The sequence below is a fragment of the Dipodomys merriami genome, unplaced genomic scaffold, assembly GCF_024711535.1.
Source record: "Dipodomys merriami isolate MVZ:Mamm:240054 unplaced genomic scaffold, mDipMer1.0.p SCAF_27, whole genome shotgun sequence".
Taxonomy (NCBI): Eukaryota; Metazoa; Chordata; class Mammalia; order Rodentia; family Heteromyidae; genus Dipodomys; species Dipodomys merriami.
In genome coordinates, this window is record NW_027204159.1 from 4,590,239 (window position 1) to 4,611,078 (window position 20,840).

The 20,840-nt window shown below is 39.2% G+C and overlaps 1 protein-coding gene across 3 annotated transcripts in view; it reads right to left on the reverse strand.

The window, feature by feature from the left end:
• Epb41l4a (erythrocyte membrane protein band 4.1 like 4A) overlaps positions 1 to 20,840 on the reverse strand; it is a 237,591-nt gene that overhangs the window by 29,564 nt on the left and 187,187 nt on the right. For 2 of the 3 annotated variants that reach the window (XM_070036043.1, XM_070036045.1), the window contains 4 exons: positions 12,839 to 12,929; positions 10,413 to 10,496; positions 9,153 to 9,260; positions 84 to 131 (listed from right to left, as the gene is read on the reverse strand). In XM_070036043.1, coding sequence (XP_069892144.1) covers positions 84 to 131; positions 9,153 to 9,260; positions 10,413 to 10,496; positions 12,839 to 12,929 — 331 coding nt within the window. The remainder of the gene's footprint in view (positions 1 to 83; positions 132 to 9,152; positions 9,261 to 10,412; positions 10,497 to 12,838; positions 12,930 to 20,840) is intronic. The other variant, XM_070036044.1, reaches the window with a different exon arrangement.

Here is a 20,840-nt window from a genome sequence, read left to right on the forward strand (position 1 = left end):
CTTTCCTTAACTCTGACTATGGCTAGTCCTTCCTTCATCTTGCTAGCTGTCCTTTTGAGTTTTTTGTTTTGGTTTGGTTTTACCTCCTCCTCTGCTTTAGATCTGAGTCTTCACCACTGTTATGGGCTTTCCTAGGGAAAACAAAAGAAAACATTAAAGAAAAAAGAATACTATCAAGAAAGTATACCAGCTGAGTATGGTAGTACATAATTCCAGTACTTTGGGATAAAGGCAGGAGGATCTATAATTTGAAACTAGACTGGGCTACAAAGCAAGTTCAAGGCCAGAACAGGCCTCATAGTGAGACCCTGTCTCAAAAAAAATCTGTATCTGTTCACTGAGCACACATTTAAGTCATACATATAAGCATGTAAGCTCAACAGTACAAACAGAAATACAACAAACCACCAACTGGCCTGGGGAAGCCAGAAAATTGGAGGGGGCGGCTAACCACCTGTAAGTAATCGTACACAACATGTCTGTTATGTTCCTGTTGTCCAGAGACAGGGGTAGTCTGCAGTTTCCTGGTCTGCAGTCCTCCAAGGAAATTTCTGACAGCCCCACTGGTTGCCCTGCCCCATACCTTGGTCTTCAAGTCTTTTATCTCTTCTCTGATAACCTCTCCCATTACAACTCAACATCATCATGGTCACACTGTGGACTTTACTGTCTGTAGCCAGCTCCAGACACTTTGTTCTCTGACCACAACCTCCTCTCCTTTCTATTTGCCTGCGAACAGCTCCAGTGGGGGCATCCTGTTACAAGTGCAGGCTCTGAAGCCAGACATACTCAATGTGAATCCTATCACCTCCACTGCTAACTCATTTCTCTACTTAGTGCCTCCATTTTAACAGAACCTTCCATAAATGGTTGTTACAAAGGGCCAATGAATGAATGCATCTAAAATGAAGAGTAGGATGAGGTCATTGTAAGTACTCAACAATGGAAGCTACGTTATGACTGCTTATTCAACTATTTTCATTTCATTATGCTTTTAACTCCAACAGGACTACCTACTGACTTTACACCTTTCTCCAGCTTTTTACCTTTCTTCATTGTCCTCCTCACTCAGCTTAGATTTTTCTAGCCTGTCTTTTCAATGACCTGTGTCAATACTTAACCCTTGTCTTGTCTCTGTATTTCATCCCATCTTTTTTGGCAAAACACCATACATGGGTAAATACAACTCTCCAGGTGTTCTGAGCCAGCCCCAAATAGCTGGCCGAGCATAGCTGTGAAGAGCTACACAAGAGCATATCAGTTATGCTTCAATGTTCACATTGTGAACCTTAGCCCTCTCATTACTTTTCTCTGCCTCTGCAGAGAGTGATTAAGGCTTCCACTTGCATCTCTCCAGCTAAGGTTCCTTTGCTCCAGTATATGACTTTGCTTTCTCCTTCCAAAGGAGCCAGGGGCCGGAACTCTTTCATCTTCCTGCTACCAAAAATAACAATTTACCAGCATCCCCCTGTTATTTATAGACCTATCCTGACAGGTGCAGGACCTGCACCTGTGTTGTGCAAGACCCATCCCTGTGTTTTCTCAATACTTTCATTAAAAAACTGCCAGTTTTTTTTTTTTCTTCCAGTCATGGGCCTTGAACTCTGGGCCTGGGCGCTGACCCTCAGCTCTTCAACTCAAGGCGCTCTACCACTTGAGCCACAATGACACTTCTGTTTTAACTCTGGTGGTCTATTGGAGATAAAAGTCTCACAGACTTTGCTGCCCAGGCTGGCTTTGAACCGTGATCCTCAGATCTCAGCCTCCTGATAGGATTACATGTGTGAGCCACTGGCGCCTGGCACCAGCTAACATTCTCACCCCATCTTATTTAAATAGGTACGTATCTATGATTACTCTACATACCCCAATCACTCCACATACCCCAATCTTCTACTGAGACTCACCTTTCTTTCAAAGCCAAAACCTGAGGTCTAAACATCCTGTACCATGTCCTTTCCACCATTATTCTAATCTCCCTAGGGGTAGGCATAGCTCATAATGCCACCACCATTACTTATATTCTCCTATTATTGCAATATACTTGTATCCAATACCACAACATTGAAAGTAGTTTTTGTCCTAACATCAAAATTTTGGGTAATCATTACTATATATACAAGTATATGAATACTCTTATAAGGATTATCTATAGTGCTTTAGGAATGTAGTTCCATTATAGGTTTTCAATTTTCTGAGGGAGGCTGGTTTTCTAGCTTTCTATGATAAACCACTTGCTTAGTTTTCCTTTGCTTATCAGTAATTCCTCATCTACACTCTTTGGGAGTTGCCCAACTCCTGATATAAACTGAACAGACCCGCAGGTAATCACGAATTCCACATGTCCTCCTCCTGTACCCTCTGTTCTTCTGCTCACACTGGAGGGCCTGTTCCTTAGCACCAGTGCACACTGATGTTTTTGATAGACTCCCTTCACCATGATCTGGGGAATTCTTTTCTTTGTATGATAGATCCTGTATTTCCAAGTTTTGAGACTTCTGGTCTTAGTTATCAATCATCTTTTGCAGGATCTAACTGTGCATGTTTTTTTGTGTGTGTGTTTTGTGTGTGTGTGTGTTTTTGTAGTGCTAGGGGTCTCATGCATGCTAGACAAGTGCTTTGTTTAAATGACATTATGATATGCATCGGTGGCTCATGCTACCTCATGTAATCCTAGTAATCCAGACTCAGAAGGCTGAAATCTGAGGATCAGGGTTCAAAGCCAGTTGGGATGGCAAAGTTCATGAGACTCTTATCTCCAATTAACCAGCTAAAAACCAGCTAAAAGTGGAGCTCAAGTGGTAGAGTACTAGCCTTGATCATAAAAGCCCAGGGACAGCCCTCAAGCCCTGAGTTCAAACCCCAGGTCTGGCACCCTAAAAAAAAAAAAATAGTCTCTCAAACTTTTTTTTTTCTTTTGCCCAGGCTGGCCTGGAACCAGTTTTCTCCAGATCTCAGTCCTTCCCACATAGCTACTATGGCAGGCACTCACCATCCCAGCTATGGTTTGAGAAGTGGTCTTTCCTGCATGTATTGCCTGGACTCTTCAATATCCTGACCTCACTCTCTCTCAAGTAGCTAGCTAGGATTTCAAGCATGGGCCACCATACCTTGCTTTTGTCTTGATTTTAATGGGCGAGTCTTCAAGTTTGACAACTGAGATTTTGTAAAGGTAGATATATTTTGGAAACCTTGTATTTCTGTAAATGTTTTATTCTACACATGCAATCACAATTTATCTGGGCATAGAATCAAAGACCGATAATAATCTTTCAGAATTTTGAAGGAAGCATCTTCCTTGCCTTTGATGTGTTTTATTATCACAGAGCTAGCTGTTATGCAGCCCAATGTCATTCTGACTTGTCATGAATACTTGTGCATGGATTTTTCCCTCTCCTATCTCTTCTTCTCTTCTCCAGCTCTTTAAATTGTCCCTTAATCTGCATTTTGAAACTTAATGATAGTAGATCTTGGTATGAATCTCATTTTTCAATCTATTATGCCAAATTCTCTGAGAGTTGTTTTATGTCTAAGTCATGTCCTTCAGTTATGGGATATTTACTAAATGCTTCATTTTCCTATATTTTCTACTTAATATTCTCTTGCTCTATATGCTCCTTATTTTTTATCGGAAATTCCATTAATTCAATTTTTGATATATAGGTTCAATAATTTTATTAAACTCTTATCACCAAACAAAATTGTTTCTGTTCTTCTAGGAAGATTTCCTTAACTTCATCTTAAGTTCAGTCATACTGCTATAAAGTCTTTGTTTCTGTCCTTATAGGAAGATTTCCTTAACTTCATCTTAAGTTCAGTCATACTACTATAAAGTCTAAGAACTAATATTCACTGACTCTTACCTTTTTATAGAAATTCACTGGCAGTATTTTTCATTTTTCTACAGATAATCCTTGCTAGCAATTTTGTGTGTGTATTTTATTTTCTCTGCTTCCTGTGAGATTCTTCCCCTTCCCTGAACCTCATTTGTTTGTTTCAGTCGCTGTCTTTCAAGACAGAAGCTACACTAGAGTGCAGACTTTCATGGCTCTCTTCAGCTCTAGACACTAAAGGACTGGGACCTGTTATGTGGGGCAGAGCATGCTGAGTGATAGCTCCACTGTTCTTTGGGGGTAGTCTCAGCCCCTTGTGAGAAGATTCTTTGAAAATTACTTTCTGTAGGTTTTTTTCTCTTATACCTGCCCATCCTACAGAAGGATTTTTTTTAGTCTCATGCATAGGAGATGAGATAAAAGTCTGGCTTCTAGCATTCTGGGAGTGAGGAAGGAGGAATCAAAAACAAAATTTCAATAAGAAAGAAGTAGAGAAGAAGGATCCATTTGGAGAGTAGGTTTTTTTTTCCCCCCCTATGGCTACAATGTCTTTGCTTCCTCCTTTACCAGCCAATCCTGTTCAGTGAAGCCTCAAAATGATGACATTTCTTACAGCTCTGCCAATGGCTTTGTCTTTACATCATCTGTCTAAAGCTTCATCTCTATTACATGTCTAAATTAATATCTTTAGTGTTAATTGATATTGATGATTGATATTTCAGTCCACAGTTAATCTAGCTCTGAATTTATAATCCAACAACCCGTGAAAATCTTGGACTTAAAACTTCTCAGCAATACCACAAATCTGACAGATCAGAAACTAAACTCACAATTGTCCCTTTCAAGCCTGCAATGTCCTAGTGATTTTATTTTTATGCATTGCATCTGAATTCCTGAAATTACAGTGTCTTGGATTCATTTTTTATAATTGCCTAGTCTCCATCCCTCATACTGATGCTATGGTTTGGGTCCTATATATTGATTTCTCTTCCTAAAGGCTCTCAAACCATTTGTTTTCTTATGTCCCCACATCACTATCTTGTCCAAGCTCTCCTTCTCTGTCTTATTTTCTGTGTTTTTTTAAGGGGAGGGGTGGTTGTCATTTGTTTGAATTTTTTTTTTTTAGAGAGAGGGTCTTATTATAACCCAAGATAACCTCAAACACATGATCTGGCTTGGCTTAAATTACAGGTTTGTTACTACCATGTCGAGCTCTAATGCCATTTCTTCCACAGTATAATAAAGGCCATTGCTATGAACACAAATGCAATCATATTTTATTTCCTTGTAAAAACTATTGGTTTAAGAACCAAATTCCTAAACAAGGCCCAAGTGGGCTTTAAAGTCTGTCGTACCTTTTTTTTTTTTTTTTTTTAGCTAATTTCTAACACATTTCTGCCAACTCTCAAAGGTTGAGAACAACTGACCTTTTTTTGTTTACTCCCCCCTCCCCCCACCTTTTCAAAGATGTTCCCTGTTCTCTCCTAGCACCTTCTTTATCCCAGCTCACTGACTCATCTCAGGAAACCTTTGCTGGTCCACTTCATTAAGCAACTTAGCAAACTTCCTCTAATGGTACTGGTTGTACAGGACTTCAATACGTTAATCCATCAAGCTCTTATAATATGTATACTTTTGTGCATGTACACTAGGTTTCAATAGAGAGGTTTTTGTCAATTCCTCCAAGCAACATATAACTCACTTTCATATAACACCAAAGACATGACTGAGCATATATTTGTGTGTTTTATGTATTTTTCCCTTAACAGCCTGTAAGCTTCTACAGGACAGGAACTTTGTCTAGAGTTTTTTTTTTTTTCACCCCGTCTGGCACACAGAAAGATACTCAATAAATCTTTGAGATTAAAAGACAGAGAAGATGAGGGGTACAGACACATTGCACTTCCAGAAAGTACATTGGTTTTCTTTTTCTGGAATAGAAATGTCTAAACAAGCTGCTTTCAAAAGTTTAATAAACCCTGAAAATTATATGTCAATATTTATGCATATTTAAATATATACCTTTTCCTCTAGAGACTGAACCCGACATCAGATTCTCAGAGGGTGCCAACTCTCAAAAGGTTAAGGACCACTGTTGTGCTGGGATTTGATAACTTACATCCATCTCATCACCAACAACTACAAAGCAAGAAGTTGTAATACCTTTCCAAAACGTGTTCATCCTGGCATCCAAAGCAAAACACAACTTCCCATTATTAAATGTTAAGTTAAATGTTAAGTCCTTGAGATTCTTCCACGCGGATGACAAATCTCTGTTTTAAATGTCAGAGTTAATCCAGCAACGTAGGGATTTGTGCCCATGGGCAAAGCAAATGTATGTGACGATGAAAGAAGATGACAAGGACATGGACATTTATAGGACATTTACAGTGGAAAGAAATGGAGAATAATGCACTTTAGATTTCTATTCCAACATACAGCAAGGGCTGGTCTCCTCAAAATGAATGTGCCCAACAAGAGACCTTTAAGTGACCTGGAGAGCAGACAGAGGCTCTAGGGCCACTCAGGCAGAAAAGACTCTTCACGGTAAATTAAAGCACTCTTCCCTTGAACTGAGCCCTTAAAGGCACTGTATCCACTCTTCACAAATGACTTCTCAGTGTTTCACAGGATACCAGGCGAAAATGCATGTCAGCATACATGTGATTTACCCCAGATTTTGGCATGTATAATGTTCCAGTCTTAAGCAATAAATTTAGGGGGGAAAAGTAAATTTTGATATGTTTTAGCACAGATTGATGGATTCAAATTTCAAATGTATTAAAATAAAAATGAATATCTGCTGAACAGATGTCATAATTTTATTTAGGGAGGACTAACGAGTTACACTAGTGATTAAGGATCTATCCATCCCTCCAACAATCTACCCATCTAACAATAATAATGTTCAATCCTTAATAATAATGTGCTAAGTCCTTAATATATGTCACCATCACTACTTATACCTCCTCAACGCAGACACACACATACAATTACATACAGACATATACACACACATACACAAATATACAGAGGCATGCTGTTCTTTCCAGCATTTCACAGTGATGCTGCTTTGTCTTGGGTGTCACCACTGTTGAATGAATCCTTGGCTTTCCCAGGAGAGCGCTCAGTAAAAGAAGAGCCTTATTTAAATTAGGGCTTATTTTCCTTGTTTTTCAGATCTATAGGCTTGGATTTGAATCCTCGGTATATCCCAAAGAACACATGGCTATCATCTCTCAGCCTGTTTTCTTATCTATAAATGACTAAGGATTTTTCATGGGAATCCAGTCCCATACTGACTCATTAATATCCTCTTCTTCATTGTTGCAACTGGAAGCCTAAAAATTATTTTCTCCTAGATTTCCTTGACAGCTGCATTCTTGTTAGAAGCGCTCACATAACCCTTGAGGGTGAGAGAAAAGGGCAAGCAATTATGCTCTGGACAACTACGGCATCAGCTCCCAAGAATGGAGGCTCAGTGGCTCTAACCATGGTGCTGCTATCTCCACCAGAGGCAGCAAGAGGAGCCCCTGCTCAGTATCTGTGCTAGCATCATGATGGTCCCCATGCAATGCTAGCTGCAGCACAGGCTCAGCAGAGCCAACTCAAAGAAAAAGTAGCTTCTGATCTCTGGTCTTCTCTTCTCTAGTCCCCCATCCAAGGGAACTAACTGGCCAGATCTCCAGGTTGTATTATTCTTTACTCTCTGTGCCTTGAATCCTTCATACGCCATTGTGGCAACTGCCTGCACAATCCCTCTGTGCTAGAGACTCCTATAACTTCATCAAATATCAGTTGCCAGAGCTTACCGACAGGACCAAATCAGATGCTAGACAGTGAACACTTTGCACAGTACTTAGAGCTCAGTAAGCACCAAACAAATGCTATTACTTCATTGTTCTCTAAGCCCTGTTGGTCCTGATCTAGCTCTCCTTTCTCAAACCTTCTAGGGAAGGTGATGTAGATTCTTCTTAACCATCAGAGGATTTCAGTTGAATTCAAGTTGAGAAAGGTGAGGAGCAAGACTCTAGGAAACAGACCAAAGTAAAAGGCATCCAGTAGGGAAGGATCTACAAGTGAGTGAGCACAGGAGCACAGGAGGCTTTGTTTACAAAGCCACAATGTTATCTACAGAATCTTGATGGCTCTATGACACTGTGGCTTGAACTCATCACTTATAAAATACTAATTATGGGGGCTGGGAAGGTGGCTCAGTGGTAGAGCACTTGCCTTGCATGCTCAAGGCCCTGGGTTCGATTCCTCAGCACCACATAAGTAAAAAGCCGGAAGTGGCACTGTGACGCAAGTGGTAGAGCACTAGCCTTGAGCTGAAGAGCTGAGGGACAGCGCCCAGGCCCAGAGTTCAGGCCCCACGACTGGAACCAAAAAAAAAAAAAAAAAATACTAATTATGTGGGTAGCCACAGTAAGACTAGGTCTTGATCAGTTGGTGTAAAGGGAATTTCACTTATAGGTCTTCCTTCATCTGTCACCTGTCACATTTCTGCATTGCAGCACCCAAAACCTCTAAGTATAGGCTTTTTATTTTAAGGTTAAGCATACAGGCACAAATAAAATGACAGAAACATTCTGACCTGCTTTATATGAGATTATGACTCATTTTCACAGCTCTAAAAGGGGCTTCCAGCCAGGCACTGAAGGCTCATACGTGTAATCCTAACTACTCAAGAAGCTGAGATCTGAGAATTGTGGCTCAAACCCAGCTCTGCAGGAAAGTCTCATCTCCAATTAACCACCAAAATGCAAGAAGTGAAGCTGTGGCTCACGGGGTAGCGTGTTAGCCTTGAACAAAGAAAAGATCAGGGATAATGCCAATGTCCTGAGTTCAAGCCCCAGGATCAGCACTAAAAAAAAGTAGAGGGGTGGGGAATTTCACTAATGTTTACATAACAACCTCTGCAGAAGTCAGGGCACTCAGACCCCAGCATAGAACACTTATATTTAAACGTTGTATTCTCTTCCTGAGTATAAGTATTTAACACATTTATATATTATTTATACTATGTAACATGCATACCATATTGTCAGCATAAAATATATATAGCATTCTTAAAATCTATTAATTAAAGTACACAAAGTAAATTCTTTATGCTATTTTATGATATTATTATTTAAAGATCTGGCGGTTGTAGATAAATGTCTCCGGATCCCTAGTTTACTTTATCTTAAAATTAATCATCTCCAGTTTTCTCAAGGAGTCAACAGCAATGGCATGATAAGACCTTCCTCTGGTAAAAGCATGTTTGGGGATCAACGCGTCCATCAGAACCTGGAACCAGAGCTGTGCTCCTCTTACCGTCGCCTCATTGGCTGCACAGAGTCATTGTCACTTCCACAGGAGGGGTTTCGGCGACGAGTATAGGGGAACTTTGGTGATTTAGTGCTGGGAGAATTGTAGAGTCCACTGGAAGAAAAGAGCAACGGTTGACATGTCAACTTGGAAGTTTCTACAGGAACTATGAGATAACAGAAATTATCATGAATATGTCATTTGGACCGTGCAGAAAGATATTACTTCACTCTATGTCTATCACTATGACCTTGCAAGGAAAACATGGCATGTTTAAAACAATAAATTACTCAGGAGGCTGAGATCTAAGGATCACAGTTCAAATCCAGCATGGGCAGGAAAGTCTGTGAAACTCTTATCTCTTTGAACTTTGGCTCAAAGTGGCAGAGTGCTAGCCCTGAGCACAAAAAGCTCAGGGACAGTACCTAAGTCCTGAGTTCAAGCTCTACTACCAACAAAAAAGAAACAAAACCAAACAAAAAAAAAACCATATTATTAGCTGTGCACAGTATCTCAAGCCTGTAATCCTAGCTATTTGGGAAACAGAGACTTGGGGGGTTAGGTCATGGTTCAAGGCTAGACTGTGTATAAAAGTTCATGCCTCGCATGCATAAGGTGCTGGGTTCAATTCCTAAGCACCACATAAGCAGACAAAAGCTGGAAGTGGAACTGTAGCGCTAGTGGTAGAGTGCTAGCCTTGAGCTGAAGAGCTAAGGGACAGTGCCCAGGCCCAGAGTTCAGACCCCATTACTGGCAAAAAAAAAAAAAAAAAAAAAAAAAGTTCACAACAGATGGCTGGGAAGGGTGGCACACATCTGCCATCCAGGCTACAGAGAAAGTAGATAGATGGCTGGACACAGTGGTGCCGATGTCACCCCCAGAAAGATGCGGAGGCACAGGTAGAAGGATCACAGTCCAGGATGGCCCAGGCATCAAATGACCTTACCTCAAAAATAACCAGGGCAAAAAGGGGTGACAGGTGTGGCCCAGTAAGTCTCAAGTACCTGCCTAGCAAGTGTGAGTCCCTGAGCTCAATCCTCAGTATCACCAAAATAAACCAAGCAAAACAAAACACAAAAGAAAGAAAAGAGACCCAATATTGATTTCCACCTTGAAATCTGCCCCCAGTCAAGCCGGTTTAGGAATATGCCTTGCCCAGTACTAGCTGTTACCAGCCACATCACTGTAAAATTGCTGTATTCAGTGAGCTGTAACGGCTAACTCTTTGTTCTTATTCTCCTTTCTAAAGACAATGAGTCCCTTTACCTCTGGGGGCCATTTTCTTCCCAAGGGGCATGAGATTTTCTTCTTTGGGTATCAGGGCTGTTCTCATTCTTTGCTTTCTTAAAGCTTTAATAAAGAAAAAGAAATAAAAAGAATGAAAGCAAATTAACCAGAAAATAACAGACATTAACCCGTGTATTGATCCCTATAGTAAATTTCTTTCCTACATGTTAAGATGTATACATACATGTTTATTTACTTGTTTATATTTGTGACTCATCCAAAAACAAACAAAAAAAAGGAACAAGAACTGGCTACTTAAAAAATATATTTCACCAGCAAGTTCTTTTGGTTCTCTTCCTTGTAGCTCTATTGCTTTAAGTCAACAGATGGCAGGTCCATCAATTGTTAAAAAGCTTTCAAAACAGTTCACATCAGGATAAGAAGCAAAAGCAACTGGTGAGCCAAGAAAAGTAGCAGAGTACGAAGGAAACCTGGCTGCTTTTTACAACAGTGGTTCCAGACTCTCTGCTCTAGACTTGGTCAGCTCTGGGCAGGTTCGGACTACCCAAACTGACCTTTTCCTAACTTCCGCTCCACCTTGGCTTCATCCTCCTGGATCAGAATGACTTTCAAATGCTATTTCCTGACCTAGTATCATCTTTCTGTCCCAAGAATGTAAATATAACTGAGTTGTTATTTAATCCCTACAAATTGTTTTAGAAACACATAGGGGGACAGAAGAACAGACTCAAGATGGGGGTGGGGGAGGTGTGTCACTTCTCACTTCTTCAGGAAATCTTAGCTGCAGAAAAATTACTTTTCCTAATTACCTTTTCTCTGGCTTTCTGAAGGATTCTCTATATATCTGTCCTAGAACATAGCTGTAGTGGTGCTTAATAACAGTCAACAAAGTGGAGAAAGGGAAAGTAACAAGGTCATTTCAAAAACAAAGAACAATAAAAAGAAATGAACTTGTATCCCAGCATAGTAGAAACACCACACACACAGACACAGAGGAATTAACATATGCATATAAACTTATAGAAATATGTGTCCAGTGGATATGTTTTATATATGAAAATGTACTATCATTAGAAAGGTTAAGGAAACTTCTAAAGATCAAATTCCCTACTCTGGAAATGGGGGTGGGGAGTAATAAACATAGTTGTGATTTAATACAACAGTCCATAGTGTATGTATTTCATAAATCAAAAGAGCAGAAAAAGGGAGACTGAAAAAAGAAACAGGAAGATGAAAAGTGAATTGGGAGTAAATGGAAGTTAAAGAATAATGAAAACCTGGTGGAACGTTAATTGCATTCTCTCCCTAAGCTATTTTTTCTCTGGAGCCTGTGTGGGAATTTGGCGGCCCTTCAGTGTCCATGGCAGGAAGTCACAAAGTAAAGTGAACTCCTTCTTCATATTGTATGAGGCTGAATTTCCTTCTTATGTTGGATATACTATAAGCATCCCCTGTACATGCAGATAAAGCTGCGTCTACCACAACTGTGAGACCCACCGATAAATCAAAGTATCATCAAATACAAAGAAGCTGTGGTCCCCAAAAGAGAATCTGTAAAGAGAATCTCCTAGACAAGAAATTGTAGGCAAAAACTTAAGAAAAACATTGCAATTCTGAGAATCCATGATTCATAAAATTATCTTGTGGAGGAATTTTAAACTATAGTTGTGAAAGTAGCTCCAGTCCAGCTGAATGAAGGCACCATTATTTATTAACAAAAGTTCCAGCAGATGATCTAAGAGGTCTTCACAGATCACATATTTCTGATTGCTTGGACTTCTTCATGATGGCTGTGAGGCAACCTCTACAGAGAAGGGCAAGCTCATGAAAGCGGTTCATTATACATCTATAATGCCGTTTCGTGAGCGTAATTGGAGATGGGGGAAAAATGACTCTGACAGTGTCTTAACCGAGAACAAGGCTGATCTTTCAGGGGAGCAATTCATGTAATATATTAAGGGAAAGTTTTTCTGTGGAAGTTGTAGCTTGGAAAACTGATGGAGAGGACCATGACAACTCTTCATATATTACATACATAATCCCTTAGTTCTGAGGCTCAGATGCCTCTAAATGCCATAAACCCTCTCTCTGGGGCCACAGTTCAGTGCACCACTGTAATGAACCAAGTGCATTAAACATAAATATCATCTACTTTACTTCATTAGTTGACTCCAAGATAAACCACTATGTCATGCCATTTTGAAAATCACATGGAATTGTCACTTTGCTACTAATAATGCAGACCACAGATGGTCTCTGAGTTCACCATACTCTGACAGTTAGAGTATGTTCTTTGCCAAGAGGGGTAAGCTCCTGATGGAACTCCCAGGTCAAAAGTATTTGTTGACTCTCAAAGTTGAAAGGATTCTTAACCTCACAAACAGAGATATAGCTGTATGGCAGCATGCAGTTAGTTGTATATGCCTTAGGTTAGCTATACTGACCTTTTCACTGGTGAAGGCGCGATAATTTTAGTTGTTCCTTCATTCTCTCCATTTTCCAGATTTACAGTTATCCGGTTTATACTGTTTGATCCTAGTAACAAAGAGGAGAAAAGAAAGCGGGGAGAGAGAAAGGAATGGGAAGAAGGAAAACACAAAGAAGCAGGATAATTAGTGCCACTGTGGATATTATTATTATTACTACTACTAGTAGTACTATTATTACTACTACTACTACTATTACTACTACTACTACTATTAGAGGGAGTTGAGACAAGATCTTGCCATGTAGCTCAGACTGGTCTCTAGCTTATAATCCTCCTGCCTCAGCCTCCTAAACTTCCCAAGCACTGAGATTGTAGGAATCCACCACCACATTAGGACAGAATTATTATTTTAATGTGCACTGGTAGGGACTTTGCACCACATTCTATCAACTCCAAATAAATAATAGGCCATTCAATAAATCTGAGGTACACTTTCTTCAGATTTATTAATCTGGCATGTATTAAACCCTCAACATAACAATTTCCCAGGGGCTTATATCATCCTTTGAGATTCTTAAGACTCACATCAATTGACATTACCTTAGTCTGTTAAATTAAGACTTTAAAATACACAATGACCAGTTCTTTCCTTATTTTGAAAAATTTCTAACTATAAGTTCCTTTTTTTAAAAAAGTATTATTTACTTTATTGTTATAAAGGTGATATACAGAGGGATTACAATTACATGAGTGAGGTAATGAGTATATTGTGTTTCCCAGACCTCAACTGAAATCAAACCAAACAAAAAAAACTTTCAAATCTGAAAACATATCAATTAATAATGTGAACAGTAATATAGACCTGATTTGTATCATTCACATACAAAAAGTTTTCAAATGTGTTTTTATGAAAACATGCCTGCGTTTTTAAAAGCTTATTCCACTGATTTGCGTACATGCTAAACTGGACCAGCAGAGGGCACCCACAGCAGATAGGATGAAGGAAATAATGATGGAAACAAAGACAAATGCCTGCCCTGAAGGTCTGGATCTCTGTTCCCAGGGCAGAGGCAGATAAGCCTTTGGGAGCAAGATGTGTGGGCTCTGATGATGGCTCTTCCCCAGTGTGCATGCATCTCTCTCTATGAGGAGGCAGTTTAGGGAACAGGAGATCAGCCTGTGTGGATGAATGATCACCACAGCTCTTCCTCAGAGCTGCTTCTCATAGGACTATGCCTGCATTCAGAGTCCTTGCACCAATGCATACTCATCACTAATGAAAGTCATGAGAAAGCTCATAATATTAACAAGTGCTATCACTGATGGAGCCCTTAGTATGTTTCAGGTATTGTCCCTCAGCACTCCTCATCATGCAATCCTCATAATAATCTTAGAAAGCAAATAGCGATATCACTTTATTTTAAAAGATAATTTAGAAATGAGATTGCCCCAAGGCCCCATAGTCATGAATGGTGGGACCAGCTTTGAAACAGAGCAGTTTGGTTCCAGAGATTTAGACCCTACCCATCAAAGGAAGAATGCTCCCTCTACCACCTAGGCCTCAACCATAATTAGTACAAAGTCAGACAAATCAAAGGTCACCTGGGACATAGGATCTCTTCAGAGGACAAGTGAAAGTAATGGAAAATGAAGAGAATATTCAAGCTATTGAACTAAAAGAATGCTTTCTCTCCAAGGAAACCAAGACTGATACTCAAGAGGAGCATTTGAACCCCCCCCAAGTTGTCAAGTCCCCCCAAAAGCAGGATGGTGATATGTCTGGCTAACCAGTCAGGGAAGATTAACATTCATAACTGCCTTAAACAGAGAAAACAAATGGTGGCTTCAAATAAGTGCTACAAATACCATTATTTTAAGGAGTTGAACATGGATCATCTCCAAATTGTGTTCCTATTTTGGAATCCTGATCTGAAAAGTTGTATTTGAAGGTATATGTGGCACTACAGGTGAGCTCATAGTGGAGCCAGCACTGATAACTGAACAACATCCTGAATCTGGGAATTACAAAGAGGCACACTAGCCAGGCACTGGTGGCTTATGCCTGAAAATCATGATTCACAGCCAGCTTGGGCAGAAAAATTCAAGAGATTCTTATCTCCAATAAACCAGCAAAAAACCTGAAGTAGAGGTGTGACTAAAATGGTAGAGAGCCCAGCCCTTGAGCAGAAAAAGCCAAACAAATACTCAAGGCTCTGAGTTCAAGCCCTAGTACACACACACACACACACACACACACACACACACACACACACACACACACACACACACACACACACACACACACACACACACACACACACACACACACACACACACACACACACACACACACAAGTATCACTCCGATAACTATGACCAGGTGTGACAAATAGCACACAAGCAATTATTTTGCACTGTTCCATGTCAACCAAACATGGGCAGTGTAGTTATCCATGTCACCTTTTTTAGGACCACATGGCCATTAACAAAATCCCAGATTGTACACACCTATCTGGGATAGAGCTGCCTCACAGTGGAATTCTATAGGTGTGGCTCCAGACAATGGCAAAGAGAATAATTCCCTTGTATCCAAACGTTAATGTTTTTCATTATTCCTAAAAAACTTTAAACGTGGCAATGTTCTTGGCAGATACAACTGATTTATAGTATAAGCTAAAGAGACCCTCACATAACAGTCTTCCCAGGCTTAGGAGAAGAGGACAGGGGCCAATGCTTAGTGCCAGCTGAAAAAGAGCTGGGAAAAAGTAACTACTGTCTTAACTAAGTCCTGTGAACCAGCTGAAGAAGAAACCAAGGTTTACTCCAACTTTCATCTCTGTAGACTGACAGGTCTTCTTGGAGTCTAACAACCAATCACTTTGGGCAAAGTGAAGCTGCCTGATGACTTTTACCTAGTTTCCTTCCAATCATCTCTGCCACTTTTTAATGCATAGCTAGATAAATAGAATAATTTAAACAATAATTTAAAATAGAAAAAATTGCAAACAATATTTATGTATTTTCTTTAAGAACCCAATATTTGGCTACTCATAATATTCCAATCATATTTTTTGATATTCTGGATAGATGGTTTTCCAAAATAATTTCAGAAGAAAAAGTCATATGCATTATCTCTCTCATAGACATGGGCAAGCAGCATGATTAAACTATGAAAATAAGTTGCTTGATCACCAGGACCAATTTACTAGCATAAATATTATCAGTAATATAACCTAATTCATATTCAGAGTTGCAAACTGCTCTTTACTATATCTGTGTATGGTCTATTTATGTGTACTAGAAAATCTGGTTATATGTGTTCCCCTACTGAATCCATAACTATGTGTGACCTAGAGAAAGCTGAGTTTTTTAAGCCTCACTAGGAAAACAAGACTCCTTGGGGGAAAACCACTTAGAAGCATTAACTTACTTGGGAGGACTTACGACATTATCTTTAAGTCTTCATGTATTATATGCCACAAAATGGTTTCATTTTAAAGGCAAGAGAGAGGAGGGCAACTATTAAACTAATATAGCAGACGAGTAGCAACAGTTTCAGGTAGATACTGCTCCAGAAGATGTTTTGAGGTTAGAGAAATCTTTTCTCTCCATTCCTTTTTCATTACAACTTGTAACAGGGATACAAGAAAGAACATAGCAATACATAAATATAATATACATGCAATACATAAAATGAATTCGAACCTCAACTTAACCACCAGTCACTTCAAGAATTAAAACAATGAGAAAGGTTTTCTTACATTTCACAAATCAACCTAGGTGAGTGCAATTCTTTATCTTTCTGAGAAGGCTCAAAGGCTGTTTCCCACCTAACATACCTAAAAACATACATTTTCAAAATTATTCATAATATAGCCAAGAAAACCAATTAAATTCAAAAATGCAAAATAACCCATCTTTATTAATAAAATAAAGGACATCATCACTGTCCTCTCCTATTAGCCCATTTAGTCAACTAAGATCTATTCTTAGGAAAGATCTGTTTCAGTTTCTAACACTTTTTCACATGGAAAGTAAAACTCAACATGATGGTATTGTGTGTATCAAGTGTTCAGAGTAGTATCTCAGCCAAAGGAAAAAAAAATTTAAATCAAACACCTGGATTTGGCAGAATGAGAGACACAGGTCAGGAGGATACAAAGCCAGGTCTCACTGCTTAAAGCTTGGAAGGCAGCCTTTGCACACCACTTTTAATCATAGCTACAGAATATCTGTGACAAAGATCCTTCATTGACATATGGCTATTACGGTTCCTAAGTAAACCTTTATGCTACCTTAGATAATATAATGGTAGCTCTAGTTTTCTTAATGAATTCAAATTAGTGAGAATTTGCCATGCCAACATTTGAGAAGAAAATTAATCAATTCAGCAAGGCTAGGATATGTCAAGAGGGCTGATTCATGTTACATACTGTTCTCATCAAAAAGACAGAGGACCTTGTCACAATGTCATACCTGGAAGGGCAAGTTTTATAGGAATTATACATTTTTTAATGACACAAATTGAGCCACAGCCTCTGACATATTTCTGGACTAGTAGACACTATAACTGAATCTGAGCCCTCTAGCCCAGACAATGCTCAACGGCCAATTCCAGAACTCCACAGTCTTTTTGTTCTCTTTCAACAAACTATGTCCAAACGCTTGCAACCTGTGTGCATCAAACACTACACTAGGCTTTTGTCTGCTAAGGCTCTGTGTACATGAGCATCTGCATGTTAAGTCACCTGCACCTTCAGTCCAGGAACAGTGGCTGTCAGACACAGAATCAATTCCCCCAGGATCTATTTAGCTACTTGATTTGGGGAAGATTCTTAAAAGTCATCCTGTGACATCAAGATATGATGATGAATATACATGCATTTTCAATTCCAAAAACACTTTGCCTTGAAGTGGTAGGAATCGTATAAAATTCATAACTCTATTTGACACCTGTCGACTTAAATAAAATCTTTGATGTTATTTAAATGTTGTCATGGATATTAATTTACAGAGTAGGACTAGAACATGAATGAGTAACATTAAAATGTGAGAAAACTTTATTTTGATATGTAGAAACAGGACACGACTACTGAATGAGGCAAGTTTGTCATGTATTATTGATTTCTTTGTTAAAACCCTCATATGTAATTTTTTTTTTGTAGTGCTGGAGATCAAACCCAGGGCCTCATGCATGGATTCTGCTACTGAGCAGCATTTGCACTTAATCATATGTTATTTTCTCTTAATATTTTTTCTTAGAAAAAGTTTTTAAATTATAATTAAGACAGATAACCACTACTGGAGGTATGGCTCAGGTGGTAGAGTGCCTGCCTATCAAGTGCAAGGCACAGTACCATTATATAAAAAATGTTTTAAAGACAATCACAGCACAAAAACCCAACCAAATAATCAAAGCAAGTTATTACTAATAACAACACATTATTAGGTTTCAATAAAAGCCAGCTAATTGATTATCTAACTAGGTATAACTTATCTGAGGAAATGTACATTTAATCAGTTAAGAATAAGCTAATAAACTAGAAATGTATTTTAGCTTTATTTCTCACACTGGCAATACAAAGTCACTTTGGTTTCAGTAACTTTCAACTTAGTATATGAGGAAAAGGCAGAGAGTAGAACAAATAGGGCGCACATTATGGTCAAGCAGAAAAATAGCCAGGAGGAACCTTACATATCATCATGGACATTTTATGTCTAACAAATTATAAAACAAAACCAACTTTTAAAACATCTACTTTGGAAAATAAAAATATTTAAAGATCAAATGCCTATTCATCCCAAAGAAGCTTCCAGATCCCTGTTTCTATTTTCAAAATCCCAAGAGAGCTATTAGCAGTTAACTTCCTTACCATAAATATACAGATTGTCAAAACAATGCTTTGCTACTTGTCAACTGCAAGATCAAATAAGCCATGTGGCTAAGACATTGGATGGTGGATTATGAAGATGAGGATGGGATGTGTGTGTGTGTGCTAGAAAAATACATCTACGCATAAAAATCTCTTCCCAAATTGATCCACTTCCAATTCCTCTTCTCTAACCTGGCAGTCTCCAGATCACTACTAACATGATCAGTGGAGGTGTGAGCTGTAGATATGGAGACATTTCTTCCTCACTCTTCTGCCCAAGCTCCAGAGGTACCACACTGAGGTGGCCACAGACACTCTGTGGGTTGCAATAGCAGGTTCAAGGGTACTTGTGAGTCTGAAAAGGCATCTATCTGCTCACTCCTCCAGGTGCTAGAGAGTAGACTCCATTCTATTCCTCTAAGCACCTAGGGGAGTGAGCAGAGGCTTTCCAGGCTCACTTGCAAGTTACACCAGTGTTGGGAGGATTGCAAGGGTATAAAGTTGAGGATGCCCATCTTTCCTTCAGGCTCTCTTGGGCCTGCTGCTGTCTGTGAGGTTGGCTGGAATCAGAAAGTATCCTGAGGCACTTGGGTAATAAGAGAACACATTCTGAGGGTATTCTTGAGGATAACAAGAGAACACATTACATCTTGTCCTGCTAATGCCCCCTCATTAACTCCCCTAACACCTAATAGAATCACACAATTTATATAGAAAAACTACAGACCACAATGTGTGTTTATAAGAACATTTTTCATTAAATGTAAATACTACCAGGAAATGGTGCTGTGGCTCAAGTGGTAGAGTGCTCGCCTTGAGCTAAAGAGCTGAGGGACAGCACCCAGGCCCAGAGTTCAAGCCCCATGACAGACCAAAAAGAAAAAAAAGTAAATATTACCAAAGAACATAATTTGTACCACACAGTGGATATGTACATTTTGAAACAAAACTGTTCCATAACTGTTAAATGTGTCCAATATAATAAAATATCATAGTAATTAAATATATGGAATGAGTGAATTTAACAACTCTTGTAATCATGTTCTCCTTTATATTTGCATGTCAATTCTACTTCCCTTGTAAAATTTATCCTTAGCATGATTTATATGCTTGGAAGTTTAAAAACTACCTAACTTTCACAAAAATTGAAATATCAGTGGTGTAACGTGATTGTATAATATTTACCCAGGTTAAATATATCTATATTATCACTCAGTTTCTGATAAAAATTTCAAAATTCTCTCTTGTAGCTTCGTAAAACCATCCCCTTGTACAATAACATGCCAGGACTTACAACTTCTATTTTTTTTTTTGGGGGGGGGGGTCCGGTCATGGGGCCTGAACTCTGGGCCTGGGCCCTGTCCCTCAGCTCTTCAGCTCAAGACTAGCACTCTACCACTTGAGCCACAGTGCCACTTCCAGCTTTTTTCTTTTTGCTTATGTGGTGCTGAGGAATCGAACCCAGGGCCTTAGGCATGCAAGGCAAGCGCTCTACCACTGAGCCACCTTCCCACCTCCAGAACTTACAACTTCTAATAGCACCTTAATATCTACTGACTAACCCTCCCCCATCCCTCTCTACGCTCTGCTTTCTTGCAACCACCTGATGGTGCAGTAACCACCACACTATTCTCAACTTCAACAAAATCAGTGTTTTAGACTCTACAGGAATAAGATCATGGGCTATTGTCTATGTCTAGCTTATCTAAAACTTAATAATCTCCAGTTCCATTCATATTGTTGTAAATGACAGGATTTTGTTATATTTTATGGACAAATAAGCACTTCATTAAGAATACATGGCACATTTTCTTTACCCATTCATTAGCTGGTGATAAAGGTTGTTCCCACTGCTTGCATTGCAAACATGGATATGCAGATGTATCTCTGACATACTGCTTTCCTTTCTGTTTAATTTATGTACTGCTTTCCTTAATGACAGTACTAATTTACATTCCCACCAACAGTGCCAAGAAGTCTGTTCTACACACACAACCTCATCAGCTCTTGTTATCTTGAGTATTTTTTGTTGTTGTTGCTGTTTGTTTAGGTAGCACTCAAGTTTGAACTCAAGGTCTACTTAAGGGCTCTCTCACTTGAGCTATGCTTTTGATCCTTTATGCTTTTGTTTGTCAAATAAGGTAT